At 40.2% G+C, this 24,138-nt stretch overlaps 1 protein-coding gene across 3 annotated transcripts in view; it reads right to left on the minus strand.

Moving 5' to 3' along the window:
* ADCY8 (adenylate cyclase 8) overlaps positions 1-24,138 on the minus strand; it is a 274,396-nt gene that overhangs the window by 50,757 nt on the left and 199,501 nt on the right. For all 3 annotated transcript variants that reach the window (XM_055287260.2, XM_055287261.2, XM_055287262.2), the window contains one exon: positions 15,563-15,735. In XM_055287260.2, coding sequence (XP_055143235.1) covers positions 15,563-15,735 — 173 coding nt within the window. The remainder of the gene's footprint in view (positions 1-15,562; positions 15,736-24,138) is intronic.

Raw genomic sequence — 24,138 nt, forward strand, 5'->3', positions numbered from 1 at the left:
AGATTAGGGAATGTCATAGTAACTGGGCATATAGCTCAAGGGAAGGCATACTTGTGATTTCTGAGGAACAGAGGGTCCCCCCCACCCATAGTGAATGTCTCTCTCTGCCCTTGGTCTGGAGGGCACATGGTACTTCCAAGTCACTCTCTGCCCTTGGTCTGGAGAGCACATGGCATTTCCAGGTCTCTCTGCCCTTGGCCTGGAGACCACATGGCATTTCCAGGTCTCTCTCTGCCCTTGGTCTGAAAAGCACGTGGCATTTCAAGGTTAACAGCGCCACCTAGTGGAATAAGGATCCTTTCCATGAGGCAGATTGTTGGTCTTTTTCTGAAACACCCTAGCTTCCCAATTCTCCCTTTTTGTGCCCCTCTACTAAAAACCAGGCTTTATGCTGCTCTGGTGAATGGGAAAATTCTGCCTTCAACAATTAGGAGTAAAATATCTTCTGAAACCAAATTTTAGTCTCGATACTGTCCCATCAGTAGGTAAATGGCCATTTGGTCCCTACATTCTTTTAAGGCACCTATTCTGCCTCCAGTTAGAATGGTACTTACTTAGTAAGGGGCTTTTAAGTTTGGAGGTTAACCAGAACCATTCTTGGAGGGTGAACTCTTTAGCACAGGTGATAATGGCAGGATATAGAGCTCAAACCAGCACACTTCCTTTATAAAGGAGGGAAGTGCAACAGTTGCCCAAATGCAAATGTCACATAGTTTCTCCTGAGATCCATTTCTTTTTGGCTGGGGGAGCCAGGCAGGTCACAAAAGTCTAGGAAGTCAAAGGGAAATCACAGGCAGAGCACTAGAGTTGCATGGGTGAGCGTGACAAATCCCAATTACCTAGTTCCTCTGGTTCCATGGCCGAGGTCATGCCTGCAACCATGGGTGGCACATTCAACATGGTGCCTGGATAAGCCAGTTTATAGATCTGGGTAGACAAGCTGATCCATCAAGGGCAGGGTTTATAAAATATCTTAAGCACCGATCTTGAGAGCAGTTTAGAGAGGGTCAAAATCTTGTAGCCTCTAGCTGTGTGACTCCTAAGCCATAGTTTCTAATCTTGTGGCTAGTTTTTAGTCTGGTCCCCAGGCAAGAGGGAAGTATATCTTAGGAAGGGGCTGGTATCATCTTTGTTTTGGACTGTGAACTGTAAAATTCTTACTGGGTTTGGTAATATGTCACACCCTGACTATGAGAATAAGTTTATAAAGGAAAGAGATTTTACGTAAGAAAGGATCTTGTATGATAAATACTTGTTCTAAAGACAATAGTTGGTTGTTTAAAAGAAGGATGTTTAGGACAAGTCAGAAGGTTTAAACATGTCGTAGATGGTTTACGGAAGTCATGAAAGGAATATAAGGAAGGTAAATACTTGTCCTGAAAGAATAGTTGGTTGTTTAAAAAGAAGGATGTTTGGGACAAGTTGGAAATTTTAAGCATGTCTTAGATGGTCTATGGTAGTCATGAAAGGATTAATAATTGCAGGAAAGATTTAGCCAAGGTTAACACTAAAGTTACTCTAGCCACCCAAATCCAATGCCACTTATCCTAAAAGGAATGTTACTTCTATATTAACATTTCAGCAACATCTGGCGGAGGTAAACCAGTGTTACAACCCATTGGAATGGCTGACAGCAATCAAACTCCAAATGGTGCTGCAGACAGAACCATGCATGAACATGCCTTTCTTCCAAGGACCCTTAGATTTACCCCAGGAGGAGTCCTAGCTGCTGTTCTTCACACAATGCCCTTTTCAACAGGAAGTGGCCAGAAAGCTTTGTCATCCAACACCCCTAACAGCACTTAGGGTTACCAATCCAGAGGGAGGAATGATACAGGAGTTAAAGAGAAATTACTTAGGCAGATAGTGAGGGCATGGAAGTCTTCAGTAAGGTTTTCCTTTTAATGAAAAGCAGTCCCAAATTATTTCCCTTTCTAACAAAGGAAAGCCTGTAAAATCAAGCTGCAGACATAGATGCTGACATTGTGACAATCATGTTCAACATGGTGGCTCCATCTTCCCTTCTCTTTGTCAGCCACGTGTACAGTAAGGAGCAGACAAGATGGTACCAGTCAACTGGAAAGCCCATTTTCATAATAATATTAGGGTGGAGGAGTCAGCTTTCCCCACATGATATGATGTCATACCTGATTGAATCAATCTGTGAGCGCTACGTAAATCAGACACTGTCTCCTCAAACCTGACTATAAAATCTGATGCATCTGCCCCTGACCTTTCTTTCCTCTCAGGAGTCCCCTCTCTCTCAACAGAGAGAGAGCTGTTTTCCTTTCTCTTTCTTTTGCCTATTAAATCTCCACTCCTAAACCCCTCATGTGTGCCCATATCCTAAATTTTCCTGGCATGAGATGATGAACCTTGGGTATCTACCCCAGACAACATAGCTGCTTCACTGTCATTGCCTCTTCCAAACTTTAGACTAAAAAGAGGGCGGGTTTGTGAGGGAGACTCCCTCACAGCACATCACCTACAAGGTGCTGCTAGAACCAGCAAAACTGATGCTCTTATTAAGTCTACTTTATTGCCTCCCTGAATTAAAAACATGCCCACTGATGAGTAGAAACAGGTGCCAGAACTCAATTCTAGGTTTTCTAACCTGAATTACAATGCATTAATGCATTCCAGTATTTTGCCTATGTTTTAAGAAGTCAACAAGACGTAGGTAGTGTGGAAATAGTATCTTCCGATGATCAGTTAGAATACGTACATAATAAAGACTATGAAAGGACAAAAACACTAAATGCTTTGGAACAAGCCAGAAGGCTTGGGCAAATAGAAAAAACCACATTAAATGTGAAGTATGACACAAATCCAAAAACAAATTGTGCTTGTAGACTGAGGAGCACATATTATAAGGGCAATAATGAGAAAAAATCTTAAGAGTTGTGAATGATAGTTGGCTTACTGTGAATCAGTGATGTAATATGATTCCAAATGAGCTAATGCTTCTTCCAGTCACTCAATCATTTAATATTTCATTCTGCAAATATTTAATTGGACACCTTGCCAGATAACCCTAAGTGCTTACTATATGAACATGAGTAATGGTCCTTGTCTTCAAAATTTTCTGTTTTAATGGAAGAGGAAGACATGAAAATTAATTACTTCAACACAGTGAGGCAAATGCAATAATAAACACTTATGTACACAGATTAGAAAATGAGGAATGGTCAAAGATGGTTTTGCCAAGGAAAGAGTCCTTAAATTGGGTCTAGAGAATGATAGGTTGGAATCAGTCAGGGAGATGGACATATCAGGCAGGGGGATATATGTGCAGAAGCTCATTTGAGAAAAGACATGTGATTTCCCATGATTCAAATACAGTCTATAAATGTTGACCTGTGTAGTAAGGAGTCAGTGTGGTCCAGATGAAGGAGAGATTTAAAATCCTAAGTAAACTGGCTTGAAAATTAAACTTCTTGGAGGTAATAAGAATCTCTTAAAGGGTTTTTAGAAAGAATATGAGTTGACCACATGGCTTTGAGGAGGGGGAATTGAGAAGTGGAGTTTAAGAGATCAGTTAGAGGATATCAGTCCAGAGATGAGAGTGAGGATCTTTCCAGAGTGGCAGCATTTGTGGTGTGGAGGGGTATGTCTAATACCAAACATTAGCACATATCAAATGCTTATCATATGCCAGACCTGTGCTAAGCTTCTATTATCACACCTATTTCCCTTTATAGTTCTACAGCATAGGAACTATTATTATTCCCTCCTTACTGATGAGAAAAACAGGGCTTAGAGAAGTTAAATCATTTTAAATTAATTTGATCAAGATCACAGATCTGGTTGATGGAACAGCTGGGATTTCTATTCAGTTGGTTTAAGTACTAAACTTGTACTCACAAGTATTGAGATACAGTGCTTCCCTACAAGAAATGCTGAGGAAGATGGGTCTCTAGTGACTGCTAAGATGTTAGGGGTGAGGGTGCCTCTCCTGTTTTGGGCTGGGCATCATGAACTGAATCAGAGGGTTGTTGTGGGGCAGGGAGTTTAATGAGCAGATTGAGAGATGCCAGTGTGAAGTATTCAGGGCCATCCCAATGGAGATGCAGCCAGGTTGTTGTGTCCAGGGTTTTCTGTGCTACCTTTTACATTTTGTCTGTTTTCCCCAGATATCTAATGTATAGGAACAACCAGCAAAACTATTCTTGAACTATTGTGAGCTCCTAAAATGTTGGTTAAATCCAAATAGTGTGAGTAGCCTATGACTGCCAACTCAATACTGAGTGAATATCCACCTGTAGATTTATAACACAGCTGAGACGGAAGGCTGGCTGAATTCCTTCATTTTGTATTAATTTAATTCCATTGATAGCAAAGAGTAAGGCAATAGAAGACTAGCCAATGATTGTTCTCAAGTCAGGAAAAAGCTGAAAAAAGCACTTGATCACCAGCAGCAATGAACTTGGAGTTACATTTACTTTCATGATCTTAGTTAATTTGACTACAAACTCCTCCTGAAGACCTCCAAACAGAATCCAGAACTAAGCTTCTCTCATAAGAAGGAGAGAGGGAATAGGAATCAACATATATTGAGTACCTGCTATGTGCTAGGCAAATAACAGCCTCACAGCAGCTCTAGGGCAATGCTATGAAATGAATTGTTTCCCCTCAAATTCATATGACTTTGCATATGCAACAGAGTCTAGATTTGAAGCCAAAGACCCAGCTTATTCCATTAATGTTGTGTCTGCCTTTAATTCCATGAATTGTAGATGGTTTTACTTTTATTTTTACTCTAAAGGTGGCTTATTTTGTTCACACATCTCTTTGCCCTCTTTTGTGTTCATTTTCACGTGGCCGTGATATATCCATTGCCACTAACCATATCACCTAATTTGAAAATGTTTTGAGTTTCTTTGAACCCTTGGAATATAGTGGAACATTATTCAGTATGATTTAAAAGAGGTGCACACAGTACTTAAAAAGTGGACTTTGGAGTAAAAAGACCCAAGTTTGAATACAGATCTGTTATTTACTGGCCATGTGAACCTGGGTAATTGCTAACTTTTCTTAGCCTTTGTTCTTCAGAATGTTACTCTGAAGATTAAACAAAGCACATAAAATGCTTGATACACATGTAAATTAGACATTAGTATCTAAAGTTTATAAAGAACTCTTATATCCTGGCTATTGTGAATAATGCTGCAATGAACATGAGAGAGCAATCTGAAAGTATTCTTCAGTGGATAAATGGATAAAGAAAACAGAACAGAGCCCTCAGAAATAATGCTGCATATCTACAACTATCTGATCTTTGACAAACCTGACAAAAACAAGCAATGGGGAAAGGATTCCCTATTTAATAAATGGTGCTGGGAAAACTGGCTAGCCATATGTAGAAAGCTGAAACTGGATCCCTTCCTTACACCTTATACAAAAATTAATTCAAGATGGATTAAAGACTTACATGTTAGACCTAAAACCATTAAAATCCTACAAGAAAACCTAGGCAATACCATTCAGGACATAGGCATGGGCAAGGACTTCATGTCTAAAACACCAAAAGCAATGGCAACAAAAGCCAAAATTGACAAATGGGATCTAATTAAACTAAAGAGCTTCTGCACAGCAAAAGAAACTACCATCAGAGTGAACAGGCAACCTACAGAATGAGAGAAAATTTTTGCAATCTACCCGTCTAACAAAGGGCTAATATCCAGAATCTACAATGAACTCAAACAAATTTACAGGAAAAAAACAACCCCATCAACAATTGGGTGAAGGATATGAACAGACACTTCTCAAAAGAAGACATTTATGCAGCCAAAAAACACATGAAAAAATGCTCATCATCACTGGCCATCAGAGAAATGCAAATCAAAACCACAGCAAGATACCATCTCACACCAGTTAGAATGGCCATCATTCAAAAGTCAGGAAACAACAGGTGCTGGAGAGGATGTGGAGAAATAGGAACACTTTTACACTGTTGGTGGGACTGTAAACTAGTTCAACCATTGTGGAAGTCAGTGTGGCGATTCCTCAGGGATCTAGAACTAGAAATACCATTTGACCCAGCCATCCCATTACTAGGTATATACCCAAAGGATTATAAAACATGCTGCTATAAAGACACATGCACAGGTATGTTTATTACGGCACTATTCACAATAGCAAAGACTTGTAACCAACCCAAATGTCCAACAATGATAGACTGGATTAAGAAATGTGGCACCTATACACCATGGAATACTATGCAGCCATAAAAAATGATGAGTTCATGTCCTTTGTAGGGACATGGATGAAGCTGGAAACCATCATTCTCAGCAAACTATCGCAAGGACAAAAAACCAAACACAGCATGTTCTCACTCATAGGTGGGAATTGAACAATGAGAACACTTGGACACAGGAAGGGGAATATCACACACCGGGGCCTGTTGTGGGGTGGGGGGAGGGGGGAGGGATAGTATTAGGAGATTTACCTAATGTTAAATGATGAGTTAATGGGTGCAACACACCAACGTGGCACATGGATACATATGTAACTAACCTGCACGTTGTGCACATGTACCCTAAAACTTAAAGTATAATTAAAAAACCAGACCAAAACAAGAAAACAAAAACAAAAACAACAACAAAAAAGAAAATGTGGTATATGAACACAATGGAATACTATTTAGCATTAAAACAGAAGGAAACCCTGCCACTTGCTACCACATAGATGAACCTGGATGACATTATGTTAATGAAATAAGCCAGGCTAGAATCTGGATCGGGGACTTCCCAGCCTCCAGAACTGTGAGAAATAAAGTTCTGATATTTATACTAGTCTGTGGTATTTTGGTTGTTGGCCAACTGAGCTGACTAATATAGACAGATGATATATATTTCACTTTACCTATAAGCAAATTGAGCACAGGGTCACTACTGGTTGGCCTACTATTGTTGACAAAAGTGCATGTTATCATTTATATGTGGAGTCTAAGAATTTCGAACTCATAGAAGCAGATAGTAAAATTATGGTTACCAGAGACTTGAGGTGTGTGTGTGTGTGACATGAAATTGAGGAGATTTTAGTCAAAGGATACAAAATTTTGGTTAGACAGGAGAAATAAATTCAAGGGATCTATTGTAAAACATGGCAACTATAGCTAATTGCAATGTATTGTATACTCGAAAATTGCTAAGAGAGTAGATCTTATGTGCTGTCACCACCTACAAAAAAAGCATGTGAAGTAATGCATATGTTAATTAGCTTGATGTAGCCATTCTACCATGTATACATAGATAAAAAAATCATGTTTTATACCATAAGTATATACAATTATTTGTTAATTAAAAACAAAAATAACTCTTACAAATTCAACAAGAAAATGATGAATAACCCAACAGAAAACTAGGTAAAGGATATGAGCTGGCAATTCACATAAAACAAAACCCAGGTCATCGGGAGCCAAGATGGCTGAATAGGAACAGCTCCGGTCTCCAGCTCCCAGCCCCAGCGACACAGAAGACGGGTGATTTCTGCATTTCTGCTTGAGGTACCGGTTTCATCTCACTAGGGAGTGCCTAACAGTGGGTTCAGGACAGTCGGTGAAGCGCACTGTGCGCGAGCCGAAGCAGGGCGAGGCAGTGCCTCACTCGGGAAGTGCAAGGAGTCAGGGAGTTCCCTTTCCTAGTCAAAGAAAGGGGAAACAGACGGCACCTGGAATATCGGGTCAGTCCCGTCCTAATACTGCGCTTTTCCAACGGGCCTGGAAAACGGCACACTAGGAGATTGTGTCCCGCACCTGGCTCAGAGGGTCCTATGCCCACAGAGTCTTGCTGATTGCTAGCACAGCAGTCTGAGATCACGCTGCAAGGCGGCAATGAGGCTGGGGGAGGGGCGCCCGCCATTGCCCAGGCTTGCTTAGGTAAACAAAGCAGCCAGGAAGCTCGAACTGGGTGGAGCCCACCACAGCTCAAGGAGGCCTGCCTGCCTCTGTAGGCTCCACCTCTGGGGGCAGGGCACAGACAACCAAAAACTCAGTGAGAACCTCCACAGCCTTAAATGTCCCTGTCTGACTGACAGCTTTGAAGAGAGTAGTGGTTCTCCCAGCACGCAGCTGGAGATCTGAGAACGGACAGACTGCCTCCTAAAGTGGGTCCCTCACCCCTGAGCAGCCTAACTGGGAGGCACCCCCCAGTAGGGACAGACTGACACCTCATTCAACCGGGTACTCCTCTGAGACAAAACTTTCAGAGGAACTATCAGACAGCTGAATTTGTGGTCTCACGAAAATCCGCTGTTCTGCAGCCACCGGTGCTGACACCCAGCCAAATAGGGTCTGGAGTGGACCTCTAGTAAACTCCAACAGACCTGCAGCTGAGGGTCTTGTCTGGTAGAAGGAAAATTAACAAACAGAAAGGACATCCACACCAAAAACCCATCCGTACATCACCATCATTGAAGACAAAAAGTAGACAAAACCACAAAGATGGGGAAAAAACAGACCAAAAAAACTGGAAACTCTAAAAACCAGAGCACCTCTCCTCCTCCAAAGGAACGCAGTTCCTCACCAGCAATGGAACAAAGCTGGATGGAGGATGACTTTGATGAGTTGAGAGAAGAAGGCTTCAGACGATCAAACTACTCTGAGCTACGAGAGGAAATTCAAAACAATAGCAAAGAAGTTAAAAACTTTGAAAAAAAATTAGAAGAATGGATAACTAGAATAACCAATGGAGAGAAGGGCTTAAAGGAGATGATGGAGCTGAAAGCCAAGTTTCGAGAACTACGCGAAGAATGCAGAAGCCTCAGTAGCAGATGCGATCAACTGGAAGAAAGGGTATCGCTGATAGAAGATGAAATGAATGAAATGAAGAGAGAAGGGAAGTTTAGAGAAAAAAGAATAAAAAGAAATGAACAAAGCCTCCAAGAAATTTGGGACTATGTGAAAAGACCAAACCTATGTCTGATTGGTGTACCTGAAAATGATGGGGAGAATGGAACCAAGTTGGAAAACACTCTGCAAGATATTATCCAGGAGAACTTCCCCAATCTAGCAAGGCAGGCCAGCATTCAGATTCAGGAAATACAGAGAACGCCACAAAGATACTCCTCGAGAAGGGCAACTCCAAGACACATAATTGTCAGATTCACCAAAGTGGAAATGAAGGAAAAAATGTTAAGGGCAGCCAGAGAGAAAGGTCGGGTTACCCACAAAGGGAAGCTCATCAGACTAACAGCTGATCTCTCAGCAGAAACTCTACAAGCCAGAAGAGAGTGGGGGCCGATATTCAACATTCTTAAAGAAAAGAATTTTCAACCCAGAATTTCCTGTCTTGCCAAACTAAGCTGAAGGAGAAATAAAATACTTTACAGACAAGCAAACACTGAGTGATTTTGTCACCACCAGGCCTGCCCTAAAAGAGCTCCTGAAGGAAGCACTAAACATGGAAAGGAACAACCGGTACCAGCCCCTGCAAAAACATGCCAAATTGTAAAGACCATCGAGGCTAGGAAGAAACTATAGCAACTAACGAGCAAAATAACCAACTAACATCATAATGACAGGATCAGATTCACACATAACAATATTCACATTAAATGTAAATGGGCTAAATGCTCCAATCAAAAGACACAGACTGGCTAACTGGATAAGGAGTCAGGACCCATCAGTGTGCTGTATTCAGGAAACCCATCTCACGTGCAGAGACACACATAGACTCAAAATAAAGGGATGGAGGAAGATCTATCAAGCAACTGGAAAACAAAAAAAGGCAGGGGTTGCAATCCTAGTCTCTGATAAAATAGACTTTAAACCAACAAAGATCAAAAGAGACAAAGAAGGCCATTACATAATGGTAAAGGGATCAATTCAACAAGAAGAGCTAACTATCCTAAATATATATGCACCCAACACAGGAGCACCCAGATTCATAAAGCAAGTCCTCAGTGACCTACAAAGGGACTTAAACTCCCACACAATAATAATGGGAGATTTTAACACCCCACTGTCAGCATCAGACAGATCAACGAGACAGAAAGTTAACAAGGATATCCAGGAATTGAACTCAGCTCTACATAAAGTGGACCTAATAGACATCTACAGAACTCTCCACCCCAAATCAACAGAATATACATTTTTTTCAGCACCACACCACACCTATTCCAAAATTGACCACATAGTTGGAAGTAAAGCTCTTCTCAGCAAATGTAAAAGAACAGAGATTATAACAAACTATCTCTCAGACCACAGTGCAATCAAACTAGAACTCAGGATTAAGAAACTCAGCCAAAACCGCTCAACTACATGGAAACTGAACAACCTGCTCCTGAATGACAATTGGGTACATAATGAAATGAAGGCAGAAATAAAGATGTTCTTTGAAACCAACGAGAACAAAGACACAACATACCAGAATCTCTGGGACACGTTCAAAGCAGTGTGTAGAGGGAAATTTATAGCACTAAATGCCCACAAGAGAAAGCAGGAAAGATCCAAAATTGACACCCTAACATCACAATTAAAAGAACTAGAAAAGCAAGAGCAAACACATTCAAAAGCTAGCAGAAGGCTAGAAATAACTAAAATCAGACCAGAACTGAAGGAAATAGAGACACAAAAAACCCTTCAAAAAATTAATGAATCCAGGAGCTGGTTTTTTGAAAAGATCAACAAAATTGATGGACCGCTAGCAAGACTAATAAAGAAGAAAAGAGAGAAGAATCAAATAGATGCAATAAAAAACGAAAAAAGGGATATCACCACCGATCCCACAGAAATACAATCTACCATCAGAGAATACTGCAAACACCTCTATGCAAATAAACTAGAAAATCTAGAAGAAATGGATAAATTCCTCGACAAATACACCCTCCCAAGACTAAACCAGGAAGAAGTTGAATCTCTGAATAGACCAATAACAGGTTCTGAAATTGTGGCAATAATCAATAGCTTACCAACCAAAAAGAGTCCAGGACCTGATGGATTCACAGCTGAATTCTACCAGAGGTACAAGGAGGAACTGGTACCATTCCTTCTGAAACTATTCCAATCGATAGAAAAAGAGGGAATCCTCCCTAACACATTTTACGAAGCCAGCATCGTCCTGATACCAAAACCTGGCAGAGACATAACCAAAAAAGAGAATTTCAGACCAATATCCTTGATGAACATTGATGCAAAAATCCTCAATAAAATACTGGCAAACCGAATCCAGCAGCACATCAAAAAGCTTATCCAGCATGATCAAGTGGGCTTCATCCCTGGGATGCAAGGCTGGTTCAACATACGCAAATCAATAAATGTAATCCAGCATATAAACAGAACCACAGACAAAAACCACATGATTATCTCAATAGATGCAGAAAAGGCCTTTGACAAAATTCAACAACCCTTCATGCTAAAAACTCTCAATAAATTAGGTATTGATGGGACGTATCTCAAAATAATAAGAGCTATCTACAACAAACCCACAGCCAATATCATACTGAATGGGCAAAAACTGGAAGCATTCCCTCTGAAAACTGGCACAAGACAGGGATGCCCTCTCTCACCGCTCCTATTCAACATAGTGCTGGAAGTTCTGGCCAGAGCAATCAGGCAGGAGAAGGAAATAAAGGGTATTCAATTAGGAAAAGAGGAAGTCAAATTGTCCCTGTTTGCAGATGACATGATTGTATATCTAGAAAACCCCATTGTCTCAGCCCAAAATCTCCTTAAGCTGATTAGCAACTTCAGCAAAGTCTCAGGATACAAAATTAATGTACAAAAATCACAAGCATTCTTGTACACCAATAACAGACAAACAGAGAGCCAAATCATGAGTGAACTCCCATTCACAATTGCTTCAAAGAGAATAAAATACCTAGGAATCCAACTTACAAGGGATGTGAAGGACCTCTTCAAGGAGAACTACAAACCACTGCTCAATGAAATAAAAGAGGATACAAACAAATGGAAGAACATTCCATGCTCATGGGTTGGAAGAATCAATATCGTGAAAATGGCCATACTGCCCAAGGTAATTTATAGATTCAATGCCATCCCCATCAAGCTACCAATGACTTTCTTCACAGAATTGGAAAAAACTACTTTAAAGTTCATATGGAACCAAAAAAGAGCCCGCATCGCCAAGTCAATTCTAAGCCAAAAGAACAAAGCTGGAGGCATCACGCTACCTGACTTTAAACTATACTACAAGGCTACAGTAACCAAAACAGCATGGTACTGGTACCACAACAGAGACATAGATCAATGGAACAGAACAGAGCCCTCAGAAATGATGCCGCATAGCTACAACTATCTGATCTTTGACAAACCTGGCAAAAACAAGAAATGGGGAAAGGATTTAATAAATGGTGCTGGGAAAACTGGCTAGCCATATGTAGAAAGCTGCAACTGGATCCCTTCCTTGCACCTTATACAAAAGTTAATTCAAGATGGATTAAAGACTTATATGTTAGACCTAAAACCATTAAAATCCTACAAGAAAACCTAGGCAATACCATTCAGGACATAGGCGTGGGCAAGGACTTCATGTCTAAAACACCAAAAGCAATGGCAACAAAAGCCAAAATCGACAAATGGGATCTCATTAAACTAAAGAGCTTCTGCACAGCAAAAGAAACTATCATCAGAGTGAACAGGCAACCTACACAATGGGAGAAAATTTTTGCAACCTACTCATCTGACAGAGGGCTAATATCCAGAATCTACAATGAACTCAAACAAATTTACAAGAAAAAAACAAACAACCCCATCAAAAAGTGGGCAGAGGACATGAACAGACACTTCTCAAAAGAAGACATTTATGCAGCCAAAAAACACATGAAGAAATGCTCCTCATCACTGGCCATCAGAGAAATGCAAATCAAAACCACAGTGAGATACCATCTCACACCAGTTAGAATGGCCATCATTAAAAAATCAGGAAACAACAGGTGCTGGAGAGGATGTGGAGAAATAGGAACACTTTTACACTGTTGGTGGGACTGTAAACTAGTTCAACCATTGTGGAAGTCAGTGTGGCGATTCCTCAGGGATCTCGAACTAGAAATACCATTTGACCCAGCCATCCCTTTACTGGGTATATACCCAAAGGACTATAAATCATGCTGCTATAAAGACACATGCACATGTATGTTTATTGCGGCACTATTCACAATAGCAAAGAGTTGGAACCAACCCAAATGTCCAACAACGATGGACTGGATTAAGAAATGTGGCACATATACACCATGGAATACTATGCAGCCATAAAAAATGATGAGTTCGTGTCCTTTGTAGGGACATGGATGAAACTGGAAAACATCATTCTCAGTAAACTATCGCAAGGACAAAAAACCAAACACTGCATGTTCTCACTCATAGGTGGGAATTGAACAATGAGAACTCATGGACACAGGAAGGGGAACATCACGCTCCGGGGACTGTTGTGGGGTGGGGGGAGGGGGGAGGGACAGCATTAGGAGATACACCTAATGCTAAATGACGAGTTAATGGGTGCAGGAAATCAACATGGCACATGGATACATATGTAACAAACCTGCACATTGTGCACATGTACCCTAAAACCCTAAAGTATAATAAAAAAAAAAACCCAAATAGCCAACAAATAATCAAAAAGATGAGCAAGCTTACACATAATCAGAGAAGCACAAGTGTAAACAGTGCAATAAAATGCACACTCAACCAAACAAATATTTTAAAAATCTAACAGTGTAGGTGGGAATGAGAGCAACAGGACCACTGCTTGTAAGAGGAAAATCATGTCGGTCACATTGGAGAGCAATTTGGCAATATTTTAAAAAGTGGAAAATGCAGATACCCTACAATCCAGTGAGCGTGCTTTTATGTCTACACCCCAGAAGATATGATCAATGATGGTAATTAAAGCATTTTTTATAATAGGGAAAACTGGTAACAACCTAAATGTCTCTATTAACAGGTCAGGTCAAAGAATAAACATATTTTGATGTTTGTACTATTTCATATGTACGGACAGCAACTAAAATGAACTCCGTATATAGCAACCTAGATGGACCTAGAAAGATCATATTACATCACAACAAAAAAATATTATAAATAATTTATAGATACAGACCTAGCTATGTGTATATGTAAATATATGTGTGTGTTTATATGTGTGTGTGTATATATATGTGTATATATGTGTGTATCTATATATTATATATATAACATGGATGGGAAGGATATATATTAAGTACATTAGAAGTTGGATTTGAGGAGACAGAGAGAAGAATAATACTAGAGAAAGGAATTTCAACACCTGAAACATATTATCCTTTTAAAAATGCGTAAGAAAATGTGACTAATTGTTAGCACTGTTTACTTCCAGGGGTTGGTTCATGGACATTCATAATATTAGTTCTGGCCATATTTTCTTAGCCTTCTTGGATTATCTTGGTCTTATTCTTTTCCTTTGACTGTTGGCCACTTATTCTGGCATCAGCTAGTCCTGTGTGCTTCTGTTACCTGAGACCAATCAGCCTGGACTGGCTCCTTCCATCATTTCTTGTGTGGGGTCTGTTTACCCCAGTAGCTGTGAAAGGGGCCAAGTGATGTCATCAGAAAGTGCATGCAGAAAGGGAACTCTTGCCAATGGGAGAGGCCGGGAAGGAGCCAGCAGACATATTTTTCTGCCTTCCTCTGTCCTGAGACACATTTTCCCACCTTAGAGCCTGCCCAGAGACATTTCAAATGGCTCTGCAAGTGGATTTTCCAGGGCACCAGCTGAATCTCTTCACAGCCCATGTTGCCAGCAAAATGTAGTGGTAGCTTGCATTCGCCTCTCATCCTTTTCTTCCTCACTTCTCTTTTTCCCTCACTTTCACTGCCTTGGGGTTTCATTAACCTTGCCTTGGGCTGTTTTTCTCTAAGGAGTCTGGGTAAGATATTCTTTTTTGTACTTTTCTATATTCCAGCAGTAATACGTTTGTCCCTTGGTATCAGCCCTGTGGATACCAAAATCCATGCATGCTCAAGTCCCTTATATAAAATGTCATAATATTTGCGTATAACCTATACATATCCCCCCATGCTTTAAATCATCCTTAGATTACTTATAAAACCTAATACAAGGTAAATGCTATGTAAATAGTTGTTAAACTATACTGTTTTTGTTTGTAATATTCTTATTTATTTATTTTTTAAAAATATTTTCAATCTGTAGTTGAATCCACAATGCTGTGGATATGGAGGACCAACTGTACGATGCAAAGGGAGAGCATGCGGGCTTAATACACAGTGGCTGCTATTATTAATATTGCTACAGCCAAATTATAAACAGATCCTACAAGTGTTGAAGCCACTAAATTTGAAGAAATCATAAATTATCAGACTTGGAGGAGACCTGAGCTACTATTTACTCCAAACTTGGATTAATTCATCTGTAATTCATATAAATGATACCACTGAAAAGTCAGGATTTTTGCTTGGACTTGTAAACTACAGAATGCCTGATTTGAGATATAAGTCAATATCCAATCAGGCCTTAATTTCAATAATGCAGCAGGCATCATTTTCCCAACGATTCCACTTCCCACAGGAAGTTGAGCACACTTTGGACTCACAGTGGTGGGCACTTACTCTCCACTGTGGTTGAGGTTGTCATAACGCAGAAAGAGGCCTGCGTAGACGGTCTCAGTGAGCAGGGCATAGATGGCGATCATGATCAGCAACACTGCCAGCTTCAGGACGGAGTTCAGCCGGAGGAAAACTGCACAGGTCACCATGGCCAACACCCCCGTGAAGACAAAGTACTGGAAACAGAGAACACAGGTGGTCAGATTCAATGGGGGCAGCAGTTCCCTCTCCTAGCCATGGATGCTGGTAGGTCTTACACACATTTGCAGAGAGTTTCCATTTGGAGGTTTCAAGGCCTCCTGAAATTCAACAGGTCCCAAATCAAACTCTTCATTTGCCTACTGCTAAGCCCTACTTCTGTGAATGGCATCACTATTCATAGCATTTCCAAAGCCAATAACTTTGGTTTCATCTTTGTTGCCTTCTTCTTCCCCACACAAGCCATCCTAAGTTGGTAGATTCTACTTTTTTTTTTTTGTTTGAGATGGGGTCTCATTCTGTCACCCAGGCTGGAGTGCAGTGATACAATCTCGGCTCACTGCAACCTCCTTTTCCCAGGTTCAAGCAATTCTCCCACCTCAGCTTCCCCGGTAGCTGGGATTACAGGCACATGCCACCACACCTGGCTAACTTTTCCATTTTTAATAGAGACGAGGTTTCACCATGTTGGCCAGGCTGGTCTCAAACTCTTGACCTCAGATGATCCACCCACCTTGACCTCCGAAAGTGCTGGGATTACAGGCATGAGCCACCATGCCCGGCTGATTCTTCTTTAATAGACCTCCCCTTCAGCCAGCCTTCTTCCCCACTGTTTCTGTCTTAGTTCTTACCAACAGCTCTAGAATAGTTTTTTGGCAGCTCTGCCTGCAGTTAGTCCCCAATCCCCACCCCACACCCATATCGTTCTCTACTCCATATTTCTAAAGCACAGATCTGATCATGTCACCTCTTAACTTGAAGTTCTTTCATAGCTCTCCACTATCTCAAATTATATTCTCCTTTCTGAATAGTAAAGCTCACAAGGCCATCATATATCAGATTTCCTTTCATTCTCTAAACCCTTCTCCCAAGTCCCAGGGCCCTGTTGCTTGACTCTCATCCATATGCTTAGGGCTTACTCTTCTGGCAAATGTCACCTTAGGTGTTCTTTCCTCTAAGAAGCCTTCTTCAGTATCTCCAGGTACGTTTGGATCTTGCTTCATTCCTCCACAGCACCCTGCATAGACCAGCATAACACCTATCACCCTGTATTAGAAGTAACTGCTCAAATTGCAAATTTGGAATTAGCCAAGAGCTGGAATATTAGAGTAGCCCTTAGGTGTCAGTCTACCCCACCAGATTTCAGCCTTTTATGGGAAGCTCCCCAGCCTATTCCTTCCCTTAGAGAAGTATCCTAATGTATCATTCTGGATGGTGGGTTCAGACTCTGACTATTGGGAACAAAAAGAATAATAAAACTTGCATTATCAAAGGCCCATTTTGTGGCAATATTGTGATCTCTATATACATTTTCACTTGTAACATTCAAAGTAACTGGTCAAGATGGGAGTCATAATTCCTATTTTATAGGTTAAGAAACTGAGGTTCATAGAGCTTAAGTAAATTGTCCAAGATCTCTTGGCTATAAAGTGGCATCTAGGTCACCAGGATATAACCAATTCATGTAAATGGGACTCTAGTTAAAATATTGGACTTGATAATTTCTAAAATTCTTTTTGGTCTTGTTATACATGGCTGTTTGTAACAACTTGTCTTTTCTATTACATAGACAATTGGCAGGGGTGTTGGGTAAGAATTTCCAAAAATGTCTAAGTAATTACTGAAGATTATTTACAGATTTCTAAGCCTAGCTGGCTAATTTATGCATCCTTTCAACAAATGTTGACATTGACAAGTGTGGAGAGTGTCCTGACTGTGTTCTCTCTGAGGGCAAAGGCCCCATGCCTTTGTGGTACATGGGGTGGACTCATAAGTGTAAAAGGCATTTCCTTGCCATTAGGAGCCTAGGGTCTAGTGTCTCCTTTACTTCTGTCTTTTCCTTTTCCAAGAAATCCAATTATTTTCTGGTCTCAAATGGGATGATAGGCTTTCTTCAGCTGTCCTTTAAGATCTTGGGGAAGATTTTTAGGTAATTCATTTTGATGCCTCTATGTAGGAAGCTGTGTATGAAGTGACTGGGCAATAAGAAGTTCATTCTCCAGAGCTCATTTTCTGCTCCAGGGAAACTCTAAGACCCTCCAGTTTGACAAAGGCCAAAGAAAGAGAACTAGATCTGAGGGGTCCTGTTTCATTGTTGCCTGTATCACAACAAGGGGCGGTGCATGGCTTTTTGCAAGTTATGAATCCTTTATTGGACAAAAAGCCATTGAAATGATTGTGCCCTTGGAACAAAAACCTATGTGGTCACAACAGTTAATTTATAAAATGTAATAAGCATTTATTGAGTGCCTATTACAATCAAGACATGGTGCTAGGTACTGGAAATTCAAAGGAGAGTAAGAGATGGCCCAGGCCTAAAGGAAGTCGTGGTCTAAAATGTAAAGCAGACATAAAAACATAAACAATAATCATGGTGGAAAGTGCTTTGCCAGCAATGTGACCAAATGCAATGTGGGTACAGAGGAAGGACAAAGCGTTGTGCATTCTGCAGGCACATCTGAAGAAGGCTGTACAGGGGACATGAGTTTGAACTGGACCTTGAAGGACAGAGAGGATTTCACACAGTAGAAAATGGAAAGGGACGGGCATTTTAGGAAGAAAGAATAGACTGAATGCAAAAGTGTAAAGGAACAAGGTGTCAGGAGGATTAATTCCTTAGGTCATATTAGAGAATCATACAACTACTCATAAAGAGAACTAGTAACACAAGCAGAAGAAAAGATTTGAATGTGTTGCCCTCCTCCTTTCTCTAACAAGGCTGCTGAAGGTATAATAGGCAAATATAATTGTACATTTGCACAATGTGTTGATGGGTCTTTCTTGTTTTGTTGCCTCAATCAACTGTGGCAGCATGATCCTGCCTTCTTTACCCCCATCCCCCATTCCATCGAAAGGAATCACCCACTGCCTTGCATGGTCTGGTAACATTTTACTTTAAAGTATAAAGGTGAACCTTTTGGAGGTGATATAAACCATGGGACATCAAACAGTATGAGGCTCCTGGACAACATCAGAGGAATCTCCTCTGTGCTTTTTATACCTTGAGTGAATAATGGGGGTGGGACCAGGAAATGGGAGAACAACAGGAAGCTACAGAAGCATTATGGCTTTGTGAAAGCTTTGTGAAAACATTTCTCTTTTGCTGGGTCTGGACCCATAAATTGCATGTGTCCTGTAACTTGGGAAGAAACTGGGCTCAATGCAATTACTTAGTTTCTGTCAAAAAACCAGCAATTTTTGTGTTATATTACTCCAGGAACTTAGAAGGCCCACAGCTCCTAAAGTGTCCCCTAAATGGATCCTGGGTGTAAGTGGCTCATAGGTATAGTAGGACAGAGTTAAGGGGCAAAACCACGCTGTAAAAAGTCTTCTTGTATGGAAATCTGTGCTTTATTCTGCAGTCAATAAGGAACCACGGATGAGTTTCTTGCTTGTAATGGATTCATTAGGTCAGTGCCTAAGAAATAAATTGTGGTAGGTCAGAATATACGATATATCAGGATTAACAGAGAAAAGCTGAGGATTTAAAGACAAGATCTTGGCAGATCTACCCAATAAACTTAGCAAGATATAAAAATTGGACAACGTTGTCTAGTTTTATGGGGAGGTAAGAAAGAGAGAGGAGTCAGAGGTAGCACTAAGATTTCCACTTTGTATTAATTTATTAAGTAGGAAAAAACTTAAAGTATGAGGAAAAGGCAGTGAGTTCTTTTTTAGGCCTATCAAGCTTTAGGTATAGAAGGGGTGATTCAGGAAGGATGTTCAGTGACCAATGACATAAATGAGGCTGAGGTTCAGAAGGCAGATGGGGTCTGGAGACACACATTTAGCATCATTCAGCTGAACTTACAGGTGCGGAAGAAACCACTCAAGCAGAATGCAAGTAAAGACAGAAGATACAGAGACTAACATTGAGAGCCTACCATGTTTGAAGGACTGTGGAAGAAGAGAAATAAGAATATTGATTAGGCATTGTTGGGGATGTGAGGAGGAGAACTAGACGACAGTAGTGAAGAAACATGTGCCCGAAGAATAAAGAGCTCTATATACACGAGTTTTCAGAGGAGCATTTAAATGACAACAAAGAGTGTTCAAAATAATTTTAAACTGGAAAGCAGGGTGTAAAATTGTATATATATACTATGATTACAAGAATGCAAAATATGTCTACACAGACATGACATGGCTTTTGAGTGGATTATTTCCTTTTGTAATGTCCTTTAGTTTTATTTTAATGTGCAATATCAAATGAAACAGGTTGAATACAGTGTTTCGGGGTAAATCCCTGTACTCCAGAGAACTCTGCCTCCCATATAGTAATGGGGTTCTCTGTTTTTTCCTAGACCTTTTAATGATAAAAAATAATAATGCCAAGATTTGCATGAGAAATGTTAGGTAGTGAGCAAAGTTCCTGGCAATCTCTGATACAGGAGGCAGACAAGCTATGCATTGTAAGTGTATCACCTTTGCCTTGGGAAAAGACATAATGACACCTCAGTTTTTACCATTAAAAAAAATTGGTTAGGAAAAAGAAGTCAAAGGCATTTCAGTAGGTAAAATAAAATGTAGACAGGAGAAGACAAAAAACCCCTACAGACGTGGAGGTGTGAAAGAGACCAGATTCATCTTACATTAGATGAACTCCAGGTAAGATTGGTAGGAGGGACCAGCTGGGTTGGGGATGTCTGTAAATCAGCAATTAAGTTGGTGGAAAGTAGATGTAATAATTAAACCTGAATATTTATTGGGCACATATTCTGTGAATGACTTTGAATGACTTTATGTGTTTCATCTCATTTAATTCCTTAAATGACCCAAGGACAGGTATTATTCTTGGGTCCACTTTACGGAAGAGAGGAAGTATATATAACACTTTTCTTCTGAATATACAAGGTTTTCTTCTCTCAGATATTCTGGCTTGGGAAATCAATTTCTTCAATGTCTGTACTGAAAAAATTGGAATCTCAAGATATGACAAGGTGTTAAGGGCAGCAACAACTGAACCTGTTTCCATGAAACAAACAGTTTACAAACTAAATGATGCATTTTCCCAAAATTGTTGACTGAGAACCCACTGTGCACCAAAAACTGTGGCAGGCTGGAAGGACATTGTCAATGCACCATAAATTGCCTTGGCACTATATGCACAATTTACTCTCAGAAGAGGAGGAAGAAGAATTATTTTACACAATGATAACTGATGAGGGAACTGAGCATCTACCCACATAAGTCAGACAAACTGGACTCCCTGGAGCTATCTGGTTGCTGCCAAAATCCCATAACATCATGAACTCATGGGACAAGAAGAAAAGAAATCAAGAAGACAATTTTCAAAAGTCACTATAGTTTAAAGAAATCTTCCGGACTTATTGCTTTACACAAAATCTGATTCTTAGCAATTGTAGCTCTTGGCATAAGCAACACAGTGAAGTGTGTCCAGGCAAATGACAGAAGCTGCTCTGCTTCTTCTGAGACCAGCCTAGACCCTCCAGAAAGTCGAGCAAGGAGGGTATCATAAACCTGGGGACCACAGCAGGGTGCTGGGAAGATGGCTGGTCTGACTCTCCAGGGTGTTCACTGGGTTGTGTTAATTAGGGGAAAAGAAAATTTTGTATGTGGTTGGTGCTCTAGTACACTCCTAATCGTCCTTTGGTTCATTCAAGATGCTGGTTTTCCATGGTTGTATTTTTGAAAAATCTTCCGTTATTCATATCATTGTCTTTTACTATGCAATATGTTCCCCCCACCCATTTTATGATTTTGTCTTTATTATGGCTTGAGTAATTTGATTATGATGTGCATTTGTGTGCCTGTGTGTGTGTTTATATTGAGGTTTTGGACCTGTGGATGTATGGTTTTCATCAAATGTGGAAAAATTCATGCCACTATTTCTTTAAATAGCTTTTCAATCTCCTCGTCTTTCTTTTAGGTTAGGAGCTAGGACTCCAATTATACGTATAGTATGCTGCTTGAAGTTGTCCCCAGTACTGCTTTTACTTTTTTTAAATTTTTGTGTTTCATTTTGGATACTTTATATTGCTATGTTATCAGTTTCACTTTTTTTCTTCTGCACTATCTAATATTTGTCTATCCTGAATACAGTTATAATAATTATTTGCCTGGCTGGGTGCAGTGGCTCATGCCTACAATCCCAACACTTTGGGAGGCCCAGGCAGGTGGGTCACTTGTGGCCAGGAGTTTGAGACCAGACTGGCCAACATGGCAAAACCCCATCTCTACTGAAAGTAATAAAAAACTTAGCTTGGTGTGTCGGTGCATGCCTGTAGTTCCAGCTACTTGGGAAGCTGAGGCACAAGAATTGCTTGAACCTGGGAAGTGGAGGTTGTAGTGAGCTAAGATTGCACCACTGCATTCCAGCCTGAACAACAGAGTGAGACTCTGTCTCAAAAAAAAAAAAAAAAAAAAAAAAGCTAATTCAAATATACACAGTCAAATCTGAGTTGGTCTTCTCTGGTTGATTTTTTTCCCTCGTTATCAGTCATATTTTCCTCCTTTTGATGCCGGTAATCTTTGATTAGGTGCCAGACATTGTATATTTACCTTGTTAAATCCTAGATATTTTTGTATTCCTATACATATTCTTGAAATTTATTCTAGGACACATATTAAATTATTTTAAAAGGTTTGATCTCTTTGGATCTAACTTTTAAGATTTTAAAGGAAGAATCAGAGCAGCATATAATGTAGAAACAATTATTTTACTCTACTGAAGCAAGACTTTTCTGAATACTCTAACCTAGTACCCCATGAATCTTTCTCAGTCTGACTGGTGGGAACAAAAATTATTCTCAGCTCTGTGTGAGTTCCAGGTACTGATCCTTCCAGATGGTTCTTTTCCCATGTCAATTTCCTCACATGCATGCACTGATTGAACCCTTTTCAGATCTCTAGGTTTTTCTCTCTATGCAACTCTCTAGAGTAGTGTGTTCTGCAGACTCTAGCCAGCTTGGTCTCCCAGGACTCTCAGCTTAGTATTCTCAAATCAGGGAGTCCACCTTGGTTTCCTCTTCCTGAGCCATAGTTTAAAAATTCTCTTAAAGCAATAATAAAGCTCAGGCAATCACTTGCTTCCTGTCTTTCAGGATTATTGTCCTTTACTGACCGATGCCTAGTGCCTTGAAAACTATTGTTTCATATATTTTGTTTGTTTTTAGTTATTTCAGATAGAAAGGTAAATCTTGTTCCTGTCAGTCTATTGGAAGAATGCTTCCTTTCTCTTTAAATATTTTAAAACACAGATTGTGGGCCCTGTCCTGTGCTGGGCCCTTTAATCAATTTTGAATAGTTATACAATATTATCTTCACTCCTTATGTCAATAAATTTGACAGGATGGAAAGGATGTCCTAGATAAATAAATCAACTGTAGGAAGGATGGAGTGGGAATGCTAAGATGACACCATAAGGGTATGTAAGATGGCAGGAAGGAGAGTGACCTGAAGGAGTTGGGCCTGCCGAACCACATTATGGAAAAAGGGAGGCTTGAAGGCTGGGTAGGACCTGAATAAATGGAGAAGAAAGGGAAGGAAATGCCAGCATACCAAGACACAGATGATCACATCTCTATGGAAAAATGGACTCTTCAGGACCCTTTAAAACCATAGCAAGCTCTGACTGCTCTTGCAGATACAGTGAACTATTTATTCAGATGTGCCAGAGCATAAAATAAAGGGGCCTAATTCTAAAGTGAGGGTCTTCCCAGCGAATTGCCTGAGAACCACATCCAGGTGTTTGAGGTAATGACGCTCTGGGTTTGTGCATGTGATTTGCATTCATTTCACAAATCTGTGCCTTTCTTTCTCCTCGACTACTCTCCAACCATGACTGGAATATAGCTTTCTTCACTTTCATTCCCGGCATCGTCACTCTTTTTTAGCATCTGACAAGTTTCGAATTTAGAACTAAATTATACTTTATATCATACATTGTAAAAGCCTCATTTTTTATATTACATCATCCAATTTGATAACATGTTTTTGGATATTATTTCTCATAGGGTGAGGCAGAAATGTCAGGTATACATTTGAAGAAACTGAGGCTCACAAAGATGAAGCGATTTGCTTGGGGACACATACTTGTGAGTATGTGAGTGCTGGGGAGTTGGATTAAGTCTTTCAGAAGGTCTGAATATCTAATCCATTTTAGTTTGGCAATGCCTAGTCAGTGAAGCATGTGTGCGCACATACACATGCACACATATATGCACACACATATACATACATGTATCAGAATGGCAAATGGTGGGTCAGATCAGGTGGTTGTTGCAGCTGGTGAATTTGGCCTGTGGCTGTAGTTTGCTGACCTCCTGAACAAGATGACCCTTTCATTGTGGAGAAAATGGTAACATCAATCCATATGCATTTTATCTCACTTTTAAACATTTCTGTTGTTGTTTCATAAC

The sequence above is a fragment of the Symphalangus syndactylus genome, chromosome 7 (genome assembly GCF_028878055.3).
Source record: "Symphalangus syndactylus isolate Jambi chromosome 7, NHGRI_mSymSyn1-v2.1_pri, whole genome shotgun sequence".
Lineage (NCBI taxonomy): Eukaryota > Metazoa > Chordata > Mammalia > Primates > Hylobatidae > Symphalangus > Symphalangus syndactylus.